The sequence below is a fragment of the Hesperophylax consimilis genome, unplaced genomic scaffold (assembly GCF_061612785.1).
Source record: "Hesperophylax consimilis isolate HC1 unplaced genomic scaffold, BYU_Hcon_1.0 scaffold_39, whole genome shotgun sequence".
Lineage (NCBI taxonomy): Eukaryota > Metazoa > Arthropoda > Insecta > Trichoptera > Limnephilidae > Hesperophylax > Hesperophylax consimilis.
Window position 1 is genome coordinate 53,948 of NW_028301269.1, and position 17,065 is coordinate 71,012.

The 17,065-nt window shown below is 38.7% G+C and overlaps 1 protein-coding gene across 1 annotated transcript in view; it reads left to right on the forward strand.

The window, feature by feature from the left end:
- Positions 1-17,065, forward strand: part of LOC149408987 (CLIP domain-containing serine protease B4-like) — a 25,513-nt gene continuing 8,448 nt past the window's right edge. Inside the window, exons 1-10 of the mRNA XM_089650241.1 lie at positions 1-88; positions 3,293-3,454; positions 3,644-3,765; positions 6,932-7,111; positions 8,133-8,289; positions 8,602-8,826; positions 9,524-9,621; positions 12,320-12,413; positions 13,185-13,339; positions 14,294-14,394. Coding sequence (XP_089506367.1) covers positions 19-88; positions 3,293-3,454; positions 3,644-3,765; positions 6,932-7,111; positions 8,133-8,289; positions 8,602-8,826; positions 9,524-9,621; positions 12,320-12,413; positions 13,185-13,339; positions 14,294-14,394 — 1,364 coding nt within the window. The 5' untranslated portion in view covers positions 1-18. The remainder of the gene's footprint in view (positions 89-3,292; positions 3,455-3,643; positions 3,766-6,931; positions 7,112-8,132; positions 8,290-8,601; positions 8,827-9,523; positions 9,622-12,319; positions 12,414-13,184; positions 13,340-14,293; positions 14,395-17,065) is intronic.

Sequence of the window (17,065 nt, forward strand, 5' to 3'; positions counted from 1 at the left end):
TTTCGGACGTGCATCAACATGTTTTACAATCAACTATTACTTTTAGTGTTTGCAATATTGTGTTGTTCCGGGGAACAGTTTGAGGACGGTTCGTACATAGATTATATATTATCAAATTCAAAATTCCAATATCGAAATCAGGAATTTGAGATTCCACAAACAAATGTATTAAAGCTGATAAAATTAAGAAATATATTTTTTTTAGAAAACTTGGTGATTTCTCGATTATATTTCTAATTTTGAAATAGTTAACTCAATGTGGAATTCCACAGTAATACTTTGTGTGTTTTTGTCGTACTGTACATACTTTAATAGTACACAACTGCTGACCCTGTTCAAATCGCAAGTGGGTCCCACTTGGTAGCCACCTCTATTCTGAAGCCCCAAAATACCTGAATAAACCCTTCACGTTTTGCCTTTTTATCTTTGAAGAGTATGTATGAGATAAGACGATGTATGAATGTGGATGAGGAAAGGAGTGAGTGCCATGACCGAGTTGTTCGGCGACTCTGTCAGGACTGTGAAGGGTAACTTTTATCATTTTCTTAGTACATAAGTTGCAATTTAGAAAATGTCTCTCTCGTAACCTCTGTTAACCTTCAAGCGGTCACGCGGCGTCGAATCAACCGCGTACGTCGCTCACCCCGTCACGGGCTAGTCTTGCGTCTTGCATCATATTTGTCTGTCCCGCCGACAACCAATTTGGAAGGCGGGCTTGGGTTCACTCCGTCACTCCCGGAAACGCTGATCCCTAGATTCCTACCCACTCCTTATATAATATTTCGTTCCCAGAACTTTTTCTCCTTCATATCCTTAAAAATATTCTCCACGCAGCATCCGCAAAGATTACATGGGCGATAGGATTTGGTGGGTCAATGTGTCCAGGAGTGACGGGCGTATGAACCCATCCCTCCCACTGCGGTTCAAGGCATTGGTTCGAGAGAGTCTGGTTGGAGAGGTCAATAGATCTCCCTCAACTAGTCTCTCCTTCCTCGCAGTAGGTGGGCAAACGCATTCTTCGCCAAGATCTAGACAAACCTGACCCCATGAACCCGGGCACCTATGGCAGGGTTGTTGTCTATCCAAAAAATGTTTCCCGGGGCGGCGGTACCAATACCCGCCCCCAAACTGAATAATATAATAATTATGAAACCGTCTTTTATTCATTTGGTCGATAACTAAGTACGAAATATGGTTCAATGTTTTTTTTATATTTTATTTCCTCCATACGCCCATGGAGCTTTTACATACTCGTACATTGAAATGTTTACAATTTTATGCATAATGCCTATAAACAATGGTTGCAAAAAATAATATCTTACCTTACAGTGGACAAAATTTAATTTAATATTTATATATTGAAATAATAAAATGTTTAAGTAAGTTTTAAGCATCGAATCGGTTACATTAAAAATGCCGATGTCATTGGCAAATTCATTTGCTAAATTATGTAGGCGAAGAATTGTGCGAGTTTACAATATATATTTTTTGTAAACGGTGACATTGAATTGGATCCTTACGCCTAGTGTGTCAAGTAGATACTCTTAAACTGACAAGACTCAGAAGTTCGCAATGCTTAAAAAAGTATTAAAATTCACCATGAGTAAATGAATTTGCACAAATGTACTTGAAACAAATTTAGCTTTGGTTATCTGTTGGTCGATTAGGACGCGCAACCTCTTGTGCTGTAAAAGTCCGCGGGCTCCCTTGAAGGTTACTTTATATGCCTAGTAGACACTCTTAAAATGACAAGACTCAGGAATTCGCAAAGGATAAAGGATAGGCAAAAAAACGACCAATCTGCCCCTCAATTTTAACCGACCGGCTACCACGTCTCATTCCATTGTAGAAATAAGAGAAAGGCCTTTCATTCCATTCATTACTGTATACCACATAGGATTACTCTAGAAAATGTACATTACATCGACTCCGTATTTTATTCCCGTGCAGAGCTCTATAGAATGAAGTCTTTCTCTGGCGTCCCCGATTTCTTCTACAATAATTCTAATTACTAAAAAACTCTCTTAACACTCCTGGCACCAACAAGAACAATCTACAAAATAGGTCCAGTAGTTTTGAAGCCTATACGTCTATATATATCGTCTATATCACAACAGTTAACTAACATTTTACCCATAAATAGCCTAGTTTGCCATTGGCAACGTGATTAAAGTGGGTAATGGGTATATTATTGTCAATATTACGTATTATGTAAACAAATTCAAGGTTCATACAAACAGCTTGGAGAACTTTGAAGCAAATGATGGACTTTTACCTCGAGAGGGTTTTCTTTTGGGGTAAGAATAACATAGTCAAATTTATTGTTTCAAAGACCCAATCATGTTTGATTACGTCTAAAAGAGATCGAAATGATAATCTTGTCTCTTTCAACGGAAGCAATCTTCCATACAACAATCAATTTGCTAGACTAAATTTTTCCGTTGTTAATGAGCAAACAATGCGAGCGTTCTTTGGGAGCGTCAGGACTTTAAGAGGAAGCTACAAGCCAAAAATGTGTATATTCTTTGTATACCTTATATTGTAGGTAATAAGCATTAAAATCGCTTGAAAAACGGAGTCTCGAAACGTTTGATTTCAAGCACAAAACTGGTTTTTATTTATTTTGAAAACAATTTTATAAGAAAGCAAAAAAGTTAAACAAGTAAAACTGTCACAGATAATCTTGGCTATAATACTGTATTTTTAAGTTATTTCCTTTATGCGTTCATACATTTCTATTGAAAAAAATTTTTTTTAGTAGTTTACATTTTTTTTTGAGTAATTCATTTTTTATTTGTATTCTACTCAAGCAAAACGATGGGAAAACCTTCAATTTATCTAAAGCATATTTTTTGGTATTCATAATGTACACCAATTCGTTATAAAGATTAATCAAAATAGTGATTTAGCATTAAGCTTCGCCTTAAGTCTGGAATGGACTGCCGCACGACTTAAGAGTAATAACAGACTCGACAGAATTCAGAGCTAATATTAAAACTAACCTCTTTAGATAGTCATATACAGCCAGAAACCTTCACTTCCACAGTCCGCGACATTGTAAATAATTAAACATTTAAAAATGTAAACATCTAAGAATTTGTAAGATTTTAGGTCACCGACGACCCGATTGGTTAGTTATTTATTAACGCTGGGCTGTTATTGTTAACTGATGTCCACTGACTCGTTATAATGATCAATAAGAGGTTACTTTACCTACTGACTGTAAGAGTTCAGATTTAGCTCAGATTAAGAAGCGGTAAAGGCTGAGACGATGATGACTTTATGTTTTCAGAGTGCGGATTAGAAGCGGCCGACTCAACGCCTCTGGTGACGGCGGGAGAAGGAGTGACAGCAAACCAGTTCCCCTGGCATGTGGCCATATTCCACTGGGAGGAGAACCAGTTCCAGCAGATATGCGGTGGCAGCTTAGTCCGGAGTAATCTGGTCATAAGCGGTGAGTTGAGGGATTTCCTGTAACTCTCAGGGGGTCCAGAACGATCAAATTGCTAGCTTAACAATATCGGATGCTTATGCTTAATTTCCGACAAGTTTACATCTATATCCCGAGCACGGTTGCGTTAACGATAGCCGAACCGATGTTGACACGAAATAAATAATTGGTTGCTGTTTGTTTGGTTTGCAGCCGCGCACTGCTTCTCCGACGGATCTCACAGCCACCAGGTCCACTTGGCTGACTATCGAGTAGTTGCTGGAATCCGCATCGCTTCCTGGACTTCTGCAGAGATTGGCAGACAGGAGTCAGAGGTTTGTTTTATTATTTAAGGGCAGTTTCAAGAAGACAATTGCATCGTTCACAATCCATCACCTGTCACGGTAGTCATATGTAGATTATATTATAATATAATTTACTATTGGAAACTATTATTTAATCGAAAACAGAAATAAAAATATTTAAGTAAATTCATTTTTTTATTACAAACACTTTTCTTTAATGATCATTTTTTAAAGTTAAACCCACCAATACAATAAATCATTGAAGAAGAAGATAATCCAGAAATAAAACAAGACAAAGAAAAAATAAATAACAATCTCAAGTGGGAATCGAACCTAGGATTTTTCTTACCGGGACAAAATTTATTTAACCACTCGACCGTTGGAAACTAATTATTATACGTCATTTTCAAACACTATGTAGGAGGTGGTAACAAACCAATTCTTTAAAACATTGTGGACACTAAAAACGTAGCTGCCAAAAATATGGGAAAAATTAGTTGAAAGATGATATTGTTAATTCTGAATTTGAAATATGAGATCGACAACATTGACGTTTAATAATTCGTAGATTAGAGAAGTTGTCCCGGAAAGACAGAGTTGAGACAGTTACCTTTATATTTTTCTGTGTCTTGTTCTATTTCAAGTTTTGTTTAGATTGATTAGTATTGTCTTCTTCTTTAATTAAAAAAGTGATGTTATAATACAAAAATATTTTATAAATAATCTGCCAGAGATTTAACTAATATTTTTTTTAATTCGAATATTCTATTTCTAGTGGAATGTTATAACAGTGATAAAACTACTCTGCCACAAAGGAAAAAACGAAGTGAATAAAAGAAAGTTAATATTTTTTAAATTAGGAAGTCGTTATAATTACGATGTATTTTTAAATTTTTTTATGAAATGAAATAAAAAAAATAATAAAATATGAAAAATAAGATATTTGAGGTGTTTCGAAATGCGATTTATGTCAGAGAGCGAGATGTTTTTCATATCAATTTACACGGAATCCATCTTAATTTTTAAAACAAAATTGTTACTCGTTGTTGAAAAACGTGAAAAAATGCTTTAAATCTCTCAAGCAATAAGTTTTGTAGTAATAAAATATGCACAGCTATTCCTGTTTGTGTTTTCTTGGTGTACAAAATTCTTGGCTTGCACAGCAATTTTCATCGTAGATTTAAAAAAAAAATCGACAATAATTTAAGTACTATTTAAAAATATTTTTAAAAAATAAAATTATAAGTACACCTATTTTAGGACTTCGCTTTCTAAAGAAGTAAAAACTCATTACTGTACATGGCAGTGAAAAACTTCCAAGAAATGTTAAAGATTAGGGAAATGCATATTATAATTATAGAAAACAGAGAAAAGTCGATGTTTTGTAATCAATTCATAAAAATATATAATTGCTAATGTTGGTTAAACCTTATGAGAGACATCACAATACAATAATAGTATTACAGAATTGTATATCTTAAAAAGGCCCACAGAAAAGTCTCCTACGGTCTCCTAAGGATAACCCCCTGCGAAGCCGGGTTCGCGTTAGCTAGTACAACATAAGATGCTGTTATGAATTGGTATTCACCACTATGTTATGATACTTACTTAGCCCAAAGTTGTGTTAATAGGCTGTTTATGTGTTTGGTTTTTTAAGTACATTATTGACTGTTATGTTGAATGAAAGGAGGGTGGCCAAGTTTGACTTTGTTGGTCTTAGAAGAACCAAACGCGCCAGAGTCCCAAAGAACTCGCCAAATCGACCAACCGCCGGTAGAGCATAATTCTCCATTCAGGGCGGGGAAAATATATCCCATCTACATGATGTTTGAAAGGAAGTTGCAAGGTTATAGAATGAAAGTAATTTGGTTAAACTTTGGACTGGCCGTAACAAGTTATATTTTGATAAATTTCACAGTGAAATACAAAAAGGTGAAAACTTACCCCCATCGACCAGAACGTAGAATCTATCTACCCTGTCTAAAATAATATGAACGTATTTAGTTATGAGGAACGAACACTGAGTGCCGCGAATGGCGGAGTAGATGAATCAGCCAAGTAACTAGAGGACGGCAGCATCAGGATGTGGCTGGCCAACAGCCCAGTGTGGTCCAGCCAAGAGGAGTAGACGACAGCATCAAGATGTGGCTGGCCAACGGCCCAGTGTGGTGCAGCCAAGAGGAGTAGACGACAGCATCAAGATGTGGCTGGCCAACGGCCCAGTGTGGTCCAGCCAAGAGGAGTAGACGACAGCATCAGGATGTGGCTGGCCAACGGCCCAGTGTGGTGCAGCCAAGAGGAGTAGACGACAGCATCAGGATGTGGCTGGCCAACGGCCCAGTGTGGTGCAGCCAAGAAGAGTAGACGACAGCATCAAGATGTGGCTGGCCAACGGCCCAGTGTGGTCCAGCCAAGAGAAGTAGACGACAGCATCAAGATGTGGCTGGCCAACGGCCCAGTGTGGTCCAGCCAAGAGGAGTAGACGGTTAATCCGTAAGGTGCCCTTCCATAAGGCGAAGTGGGATTTAAAAATGCTCCGAATCAAAATGCACACGGTGAAAACTGTCTATCGGCAGAAATAACCACCGATCACTTGAATAAACTCTGATTACCTCCATGGCCGCACATGGCGAAATACGTTTTCATTATCCACGCCACTCGGGGCGAATTCCACTCGCGGGAAATATTATTAGACTTCTAAACTTGAGGCACAAACTGAACATTTCGGTATTAATCACAAATCCATGAAATATCTTTCGATCAGGTCCTCCGACCCCCAGAAATAATAATTGACCCCCGACCGGACGATGTCACTCCTCTCTGTCCGGCCGGGAAGTGATGCCATCTTGAATTTTTTGTCACTTCCTGTTAGAGTTCCTTGTTTCCAGAGCATAAACAATAGACAAGATAAATCACAGATTTGACAGGTTCTTACTTAGTGTAATAAACCTATAGAATTAAAATTAAAAAACTTTTTCACTTTGTTCCACTTATTTATTATTACCAGTCTGAAAATGTCCGTAGTAGGATGAAACCGGTCCTGGTAATAATAAATAAGTGGAACAAAGTGAAAAAGTTTTTTAATTTTAATTCTATTACAATGGAATTCCACCACGAATTAACAGTGCAAAAACTAGACTCATTAATAAACCTATGTTATTTTCATAACAATGCGTAACTTAGAAATGTATTGCAGGTGCGTGAGGTTCGGTTACGAGAAGAGTACAGAGGAGATATACTACATTTTGAAAACGACGTCTCCATTGTCCATCTAATGACGGAGTTGACTTTCTCTGACACGGTGCGCGCAGTCTGCCTGGATCTGGCAGACACAGACCTGTACGCCAGACAGACCAGCCCGGGCAGTGTGGGCAAGGTAATTATTATTTCTCTGACACGGTGCGCGTAGTCTGCCTGGATCTGGCAGACACATACCTGTACGCCAGACAGACCAGCCCGGGCAGTGTGGACAAGGTAATTATTATTTCTCTGACACGGTGCGCGTAGTCTGACTGGATCTGGCAGACACAGACCGAGGAGTTGGCGAGCTTGTTACATAATTTGTTTGTGAATGGTGACATGGAAATAGATCCTTATGCCTAATGCGCCAAGTAGGTACTCTTAAATTGAACAGACCCAGAAGTTTGCATTAGTCGAGCTCTAAATTTACAATTTAGAAAATGAAGCATACTTGGGTCGCTTATCCTACGCCGATCTTCAAATTTAAAAAAAAATGGTTAATTACTTGTAATAGTTGATATTTAACTAAAAATTAATAAAACTTTCACTGAATTCTTTAAACATTTGTAATGTGATAATTATCTTATTGAATAGAGTTTTAGTATCAGCATTCAGAAAGATTGCTAAACTGCCTCCATTACCTTATATACTTACCTGTACCTCATATATTAATATGCGCAACCGTAATCTGATTCAAGCAGCTCTCAATCTTCCTATTCCCCCTTTTCCTTGCCCTCTCTTTCAGCCATCTTACGTTCCCCAATTTAGGGATGTCATATCCAATGGATGGGAAGGAGATAGGGAATCGGACGGTGTTGAATTACTTTAGGTCTGGTCACCAAACATGACCAAAGCCATTTCAAGCACCGTTTTAATTCTGAATGGTAGTCTTACACCAGGGCGATACTGAGAGTATTTTATGTCTTAAATTAGTAAATTGTGAATTCGCACAATTTAGTCAAATAAGATTAACTTCTGGAGTAAATAAATTCCAAATAAGATTTACGGATTTACGGAACCCTCGACCACGGAGGCCGTCAATAATGGTTTTAACTAAAACTATTATATATTTTAAGACAACACAGCTTGATTTGATACTACATAAATATGAAAAAGTTTTTTTGAGCAAATGTGAAAAATCCTATTTTGTCCTTCAGGTGGCGGGCTGGGGTCTCACAGAATCGGGAGATCTATCAGACAGCCTGAACTTCCTGAGTATCCCTGTGGTGGCGCGCGCGGACTGCATCCAAAAGCTGCCGAAAGACTTCAAGTCTTACTTTACGTCAGATAAGATATGCGCGGGCCTCAGAAACGGTAAGTTCTCGAATACAACTGATATCCAACTTCTTCCATTTCCTTTCAGATCAGCCGTATGCCTCGGAGGCAACGGGCGGGCTGGGAATAAGGTCCTCCCAGAGCTCACGAGGCAGTGAGAATCCAGGCTAGCTAAGCCTCTCAGTGAGGTGAGATAGAGAGGTAATCGGAGGAGCCTCTCTCCTTTCATCCAGAAGCGATTTTGGTACTTGTATTTCAGGCGGATTGCAGGGTGATAGAATGCAAAGTTATTACACCTTTATGCAGCGCTTTCTTGTAACCCTGCCTGACCGAAATTCCATTTCTTTCCAGGATCAGCCGTGTGCCCAGGAGACAGCGGGGGCGGGCTGGTGTTCCCGCTGCAGAACGCAAACTCCAGTCTCCAGCGCTGGTACCTTCGCGGCGTGCTCAGCAACGCGCCGTATAATACAGATGACCAAATCAATCCCTGTCTGGCTAACGTTTACGCACTTTACACAAATTTATTTAAGCACGAAATGTGGCTGTCCCCAAACATGGCGGGCATTCTACCACGAGGTAATTCTAATTTCCTGTAAGCTCGAGACACAACACACAATTTCCATGATTTACTCATGTAATGCGTTGATTATGTAGTTTTAGTGATTTGTCTTATATGTAGTATTGTTCTAGTTTCTATAATATTTTATGTTACAGTTACACGTTTTACTGATATTATTTTATTTTCGTTAGATAATTTTTTGTTGTTGTACAATTTTTAAGCTTACTAGATATTTTCTGTTTTAAAATGTGTGTAAAAGAGGGCGAGATGAGCGTAAAAACAAATAAAATTTACAATAATTTGTAGTAGATTTGCGACACGGTCAGAGTGGAACAGGGTCTAAGAGTATCTTAGACCCTGTTCCATTGTTCAGAATTAAAAAAAAAATGCAATTACAACTACATTTGCTGTTAACCCGTAACTCTTGTGCGAGAACAATTCAGACGGCTCACAATAGAAGAGATTAATGTTCTCATCATTCACCATATTCTTCCAGTGAAGTGATATCGCTGTCACTAACAGCTTTTATTTCTCTTTCGGTGTCACCGATCTATCTCGCGATGCTTGTATGCGAATCTACTGTTTTAGACCTGGTCATCGAATGGTTTTTTGCTTTTAGGTTGAGTTCGGAGTGACTATTCCATTATTTAAAAGAGGAATTTCCTTCTTAATTAACTTCCTCCTGAATAACAGTTATGTATTTTACAACTACAGGAGCTGGCTGCAGAGTGAGGGGGTCAGTCGGTGTCTGCCGGAATTTCTCCGACTGCTCGGTAGCAAAGCAAGAGGCTCTACACGGAATTCCACCAAAGGTACAACGCCCAGAGGGCTTCTATATTTTATCCTTTCAAGCACACCTTACATTAGTATCTTCAATTACTTCATTAAGAGTTCTGGGTTTCGTCCTGCTTAGTGTGAGGAATTTTAAAAACCCCGGGTTTGGGATTAGACAACTTGGTTTGGAGCTCGCGCCAGGTGAAGTGTTCCCTTATGTTGGAGAAAGTCTACAATAAATATCTGAGATTTCTCTACCTGAGGAAGTATGCCTACTATCCGTAGATCTTTTCTACTGAATTTCTCTTTGGCATTTCTCAGAATGAACCATCCACGGGTCAGAAGCGATGCGCACAATTCTTCGATGAGACTGATACTTGGATGGTTCGAAAACTCGGCTGTTATGGAAAGCATAAATTTCTATTTCCATTTTCCTGATTGTTGTTGAAAGACTATTCTATATCCCGGCTACAGGATCAACTTGCTGATGGTCATGCCGGTGGGAAGAGCTTATCTTGTTGTTAAATACTTTTAGAATAACTTTGTTTATATACATTTTATAAACATTATCTCCACTCAATAATTTCTTTCAGGGTCTATTTAATCTTTGGGGATATTGTGTGAGGGATATTTTTAAGAAAATAAAGGACAGAAAGTTCTGTGAAGGAAAAAGGTATGAGATGGGTAGTCTGGGGGTCAGTGTGTCCAGGAGTGACAAAGAGACTAACTGGAGAGGTGAAGTGCTAAACCAACCTCTTCTGATCTGACATGTCACGCAGCTGGTGGCCAGGTGCATCTGCCGCCAAGACCTAGACAAACCTCATCCCATAAACCAACCAGCCTCTTCTGATCTGACATGTCTCGCAGCTGGTGGCCAGGTGCATCTGCCGCCAAGACCTAGACAAACCTCATCCCATAAACCAACCAGCCTCTTCTGATCTGACATGTCTCGCAGCTGGTGGCCAGGTGCATCTGCCGCCAAGACCTAGACAAACCTCATCCCATAAACCAACCAGCCTCTTCTGATCTGACATGTCTCGCAGCTGGTGGCCAGGTGCATCTGCCGCCAAGACCTAGACAAACCTCATCCCATAAACCAACCAGCCTCTTCTGATCTGACATGTCTCGCAGCTGGTAGCCAGGTGCATCTGCCGCCAAGACCTAGACAAACCTCATCCCATAAACCAACCAGCCTCTTCTGATCTGACATGTCTCGCAGTTGGTGGCCAGGTGCATCTGCCGCCAAGACCTAGACAAACCTCATCCCATAAACCAACCAGCCTCTTCTGATCTGACATGTCTCGCAGCTGGTGGCCAGGTTCATCTGCCGCCAAGACCTAGACAAACCTCATTCCATAAACTAGAATTATGACTCGATGCATTTAAAAAAGGATATCACATCAAAAAATATGAAGTGCACATGAACGTGAAACCTCTCAAACCTCTGACATATTTTGTCAGATGGTTGGAGTATTTTCCACTTTGCAATAAAAATCAAATCAATGGAATTTTTCTTCGTATCCGAAGCCTGAAATTACTGCTAATTAAAAATTACCCATTTTATTAGGCACCATTATCACACCTTTTTATTAAAAATTTACGAAATTACTAAGTTTCATTTTTTTCATATTGGTAGGAACCTTTGGTTTCACAGAGTAGTACATTTAATTCTTCTGTGATTAAGTTCTAGATTTAAATATATAAAGCGTATTTTTTTTTATAACACCCTTTAGATCATCTTTCTCAGCATTAGTAAGGGAGACACGTTGATTTCTGTGAGACAGAATGTGCTGTTCCTAAAAGCGATCAAATAAGCCTGAGTGGTTGAACGAGGCTCAAGGCCGGCTTTACCACAACAACTATGAACGGGCGTGTAAGAATCTAATTAGTAAGACGGTTATACGGAAAATAAATACATATTATTGTAATTTATTTATTGTAAGAAACAAACAGCAATTTTATACAGGATAAGTTATACAAGAGGTTAAATATGAGGTAAGCCAAAATAGTTCCTTATGCTAATGTTGGTTAATGTGATATAATACAAAATTGTAATTGGTTATAACCATTAACTGAAAATGATTAACAAAAAATAAAAAATAAGAATCATATAAATATATTATAAGGAAGAAGGAATAGGAAAGCGCAAGAGGCAGAGGAAGATGGGATAGGGACAGGAGACGCTCATGTTATACCTTTTCTATAACTGTGCATTGATTTAATTAAAATTTGTGGTCGTACGCTTGACTTCGTTTCGGTATTTCACAAGAGTATTATTAAGAATATCGATATTGTTAAATTGCGTGTTATATTGCGCGCATATACGGGGGATTGGAGAATTTTTTCTAAGGTTGGTTCTGCACGTGGGCAAATGAAAAAAAATGGTTTTGTCTGGTTGGCCTTGTAGGTATGTGAATTGTTAAATAATTTACGAGTTCAGGAGAGTCCAGGCCGTTATTCAGAATTTTGTATAAAAATATTTGATCAGATATTAATCTACGTGTTTGAAGTGGAGTAAAGTTTTGAAATTTTAAGGATTCGGTGTTATTTGCAAAGAGTAATTTAAATTTATAATTTATGTGTTTAAAAAATTTGTTTTGCACACTTTCGATTCTGTCAATACGGCATTGGTAGAACGGTGCCCAAATTAGTGTGCAGTATTCTAAGTGGGGGCGGATATACGTGGTGTAAGGGGAATACATAGTTTTAATAATTAAAGAGTGACCGTTTTCATAGCGCTGCTCGCCCTCCAGTCCTGAAATCTGCTGTGAGGAGCCAACCTGCCCACCTCTGCCTTCTGCCGCCAAAACTAGCTCAAAGGCTATGAACTGTAAGTTCCATTGCACTGAAATCGTTCTCGCTTTTTACTCTGAAACTCTCATTCTTACTTTTTACTCTTTTTACTCTAGGAGTCTGAAATGTACTCATTTCAGGAGTCTGAAATGAGTACATTTCAGACTCCTTGTTTCATATTTATATAGACATAGTCGCAAGTGGATAAGGAGCAATTCCAAGCTGACCGGCATTATCATCACAATACCCTCATCTTGTCGAGATATGTTGGGCACGTTTCAAGACCTACAGATGACCATTGTTGGAATCTCAGTTTCGTCTAATGGCATCCTTGGCTCCAGCCAAAAGAGAAACAGAGGTTCAGACGATTTGAATAGAACTGGAGTCTCCATATGGGGGAGAGCCGCTATAAATCGGAAACAGTGAGAATATTTGAAGGAGGCTTCTGTCCAAGGCTGGACTCGAGAATGCTCAAAAATAAGTCACAAAAACAATAATCCGAGTTCCAGTAAGTCACTGTGAAAGACTTACATAAACACGTATTCCATGTTCACATCCCGAGTCCATTTATTTGCATTGTCTAAAGTCAAGCAGAAAGATTCACTTCTTTAAAAACACCGTAGTGTACCAGATTATTGATAAATATAATATTATTGGAAAAGTTCACAAAGTACATTGGTGTATATTTACGTTGTTTATATCTACATGGCTCTACACTTTTCAACCTTTGATTTTTCCCATTTCTTCACCGATTTCTCCCAAAAATGTTATGACTAAAAAATCTTCACCCAAATCTTCACACTTGCAGACTGCGCGGATCTGGCCGCAAAGCTCTCCCCATGCCAAAAGAACGGGTCAAGCTGGAGCAGGGGAGACCTCTGCGGACCCCAGCCGGATGAACGCACGTCTGTTTACAGGATGACCCCTCTTCCTGAAGCTAATCCCTCAGACACCCAGCGATATGTGAGTCAAAACACTCGTACTAGTAATATGACGGGAGAGAAATAACAGATAGGCAGAGAGGACATACCGGTCTTGGCACACACTCCTTGCCTCATTCACATTCATAAAAACATATATCTATAAGATTACGAAATCCGTTATCTATGGTCAGTTATATGAATATATATATTGAATATTACAAATGAGCTAATGAGCTAATTATAAATTTTAGAGCATTAGGGTGACATTTTTCTGAAACTGTATCTACACATTGGTCAGAGATCTGAAATAGGCGATATTAATTTTTAAATAAATTCGAGGTGAAACAATTTTGTCGAAACCATATTCTGACCGTGCTCGTTAAAAATATAAATATCCCCTGTTTTTTCTCTTTGCGTTACTTACTATTCTCTTGTCTCTTGTACCTCTTACTATTCTCGTGTCTCTTGTACCTCTTATGTCTCTTGTGTCTCGTATTGTCTTTGTGAATTTTGTGGATCACGTAAAAGACGTATTTCAACACTATTCCTAAATGGAAGTTGTATTTTTGTAAACCAATCAAATCGCTGTATTTTTTTAATTTATGTTCTTGTTCCTTTTAATTTTGTTTCTTGCATATATTATTTTTTAATGTAATTTTATTTTTACTATTTCTTTTTCATGTTTCAAAATTGTTTGTCATCAAAATTGTACCACCTACACGTAAAAGCCACCTGGGCGTTAAATAAATAAATTCTGTACTGTCTCTTGTGTCACGAGTGTAATTCGTTTCTCTCATGTCTCTTGTATAAATTATGTGTCATGTATCATGAAAATAAAAAAGCTTTGTGTACCAAATATACTATTTTTACAAAATTTAAATAACGTCAAAAAGTCAATTTCTTTAATTAAAAACTTTATATCATTATAACTTTTGAAAAACCAATACAAAATTTTATTTTGAGGTACGAGATGTAAAATATTACGCTTTTCTAGGCATTGCTGGATGCAACAGTGCCTGTGCTTGGGATACAAGTATTTCTGATTAATGAGCGCTGGCTCCTTGGCAGACCAGGAGACTTGAACCAAATTCTCAAGTAAGTTTCATTATTAACTTACAACTTAGAGCTTGTTTGGTGGACTGATTATTCCTTTGGCTAGTACTGCTAGCAGGGACTGCAATTAATGTCAAGAAGACAAATCAGTGGGATTGACTTTCATTACTGTATTATCTTAAAAAAGGTAAACCAAATGACATTATAAGTATACAGGGTGTATCAGGACGTACCAGGCAGACTTTAACTAGCGATCTCTGTACTTATTTGGAGTCAAAAATGTGGATGACATTTTAGTCTCGTGTGATTTTTTTTTTCAAACAATTTTTGTTTCTTTACCATGTCACCACTGACAAAATAGTACTTACGGGAAAAATGGGTCTTGTTGAGTGAAACTTCAAATTTATTAGAAGATAATCCAAACAACTCTCAAACGAAAGACGTAAAACGGTAAATCAGAAAAAGATTCGGTCGCATCTGGGAATCGAATCCAGGACCAAATTATAATATTAACAACTCTGAAACACTCGACAACACTCGGAACACTGTTGTTATTTTTAAATGGCTGCTCTTAAGAAATGGAAAGCATGAATTCTTATGTCTTTGTTAATATTGTTTGCAATCGAATAACATTTATTAAACGATGCAAAATCCTATGAAAGAATGTTTTGAATGTGCCTAGTGGCCACGGCGGCGCTCGTTGGGTACAAAATCCTATGAAAGAATGTTTTGAATGTGCCTAGTGGCCACGGTGGCGCTCGTTGGGTACAAAATCCTATGAAAGAATGTTTTGAATGTGCCTAGTGGCCACGGCGGCGCTCGTTGGGTACAAAATCCTATGAAAGAATGTTTTGAATGTGCCTAGTGGCCACGGCGGCGCTCGTTGGGTACAAAATCCTATGAAAGAATGTTTTGAATGTGCCTAGTGGCCACGGTGGCGCTCGTTGGGTACAAAATCCTATGAAAGAATGTTTTGAATGTGCCTAGTGGCCACGGCGGCGCTCGTTGGGTACAAAATCCTATGAAAGAATGTTTTGAATGTGCCTAGTGGCCACGGTGGCGCTCGTTGGGTACAAAATCCTATGAAAGAATGTTTTGAATGTGCCTAGTGGCCACGGTGGCGCTCGTTGGGTACAAAATCCTATGAAAGAATGTTTTGAATGTGCCTAGTGGCTTCGGTGGCGCTCGTTGGGTATGTAGCGATACGCCACTACTTCATTTGAACGGAATTCCAGAAGTTTCGATATTTTCCAAACAAGATTCTTGGATGTTCTTTTATTATTTTTCATTTTTGTTTGGCAAATTATACATAGCAACCAAATTGTTCTAGAAGCTTTAACTTATAAAAGCGGCAGCGTGAAGGAACTCGCTAGTATTCCGTCTCCAAACCGCCAGTCTAGTTGACTTAAATATCGCTAGCATTTTATTGTGAATAATAAACTAGATTTTTTATGTTGTACACTAAGATAACTACAGTGGTGACCTGTGACGTGAGTTAAATTTTTGAAGTGAAACTTCTTTAGGCGCGTAATGAATTTTCGGGGACGGAGTAAAACCGAGTCACGATCGAAACGAAAATGCGGGTACCCCCACCACCGATTAAAGTTCATTTGATCTAGTCAAAGTTTTGAAGTAACATATAAATGCTTCTTAGCTCATCCCGACAACTGGCGTTGGTGGTGTAATGGTCAGCATAGTTGCCTTCCAAGCAGTTGATCCGAGTTCGATTCTCGGCCATCGCACATTATTTTTTTGTTTTTAACGCCTTTTTCATTCAATATCTTATTTTTTAGTAGGTCAGAACATTTTTTAAAAGAAAATAATATTGCAAAATAATAAAAACACTTATCTCACTGTGATAAAACATTACTCCGCTAGAGCGCGCTTTGCGTTATTGTGTTGGATTAAAATTATTATCTAATCCGTATATTATGATAATTGTATTACATTTATTTAATTAATTTATTTATTTTGATAATATGTAATAATTTACAGAAAAAAAAATTAAAACTATCTCCCTCTGATAAAATATCCGTTCGCTAGAGCGCACTACGCGATCTTGTGTGGGATTCTATTTCTGTACATTGTACATTATTTTTAAAAATATATTATATTGAAGTGAAACTTCTTTAGGCGCGTAATTCGGGGACGGAGTAAAACCGAGTCAGGATCGACACGAAAATGCGGGTACCCCCACCACCGCTCACCGTTCACTGTCCCTCTCTCACCATATGCGCTTGTTGAGGTGGGGGAGCCGCTCACGAACGTTTCACGAGTTTCGTCATTGCTGACGTCTCCAGGCCCATCATTGGAGCGGATTTCTTAGCACGATTCGAGCTCCTGGTCGATGTCCATAATAGGCGATTGCTGGATCAGGTTACGAACCTGACAACTACAGGAAGGCGTAGTAACAACATGACCGCTTCCATTAAGACTGTCACAGGGACATCCTCTTACCACAAACTGTTGCAACAATATCCGGACCTTACGCGCCCTGACGGCGCCATGAAGGAAGTTCGCCATACTACCCTTCATCACATTAGGACTACTCCAGGTCCTCCAGTCGCAGAACGTCCTCACCGCCTCGCCCCTGACAAGCTCAAACTGGCCAAGAAGGAGTTTGAGACCATGGTCCGATTAGGAATTGCCCGGCCTTCTGAGAGCTGTTGGGCATCCCCACTTCACATGGTCCCTAAGAAGGATGACCAATGGC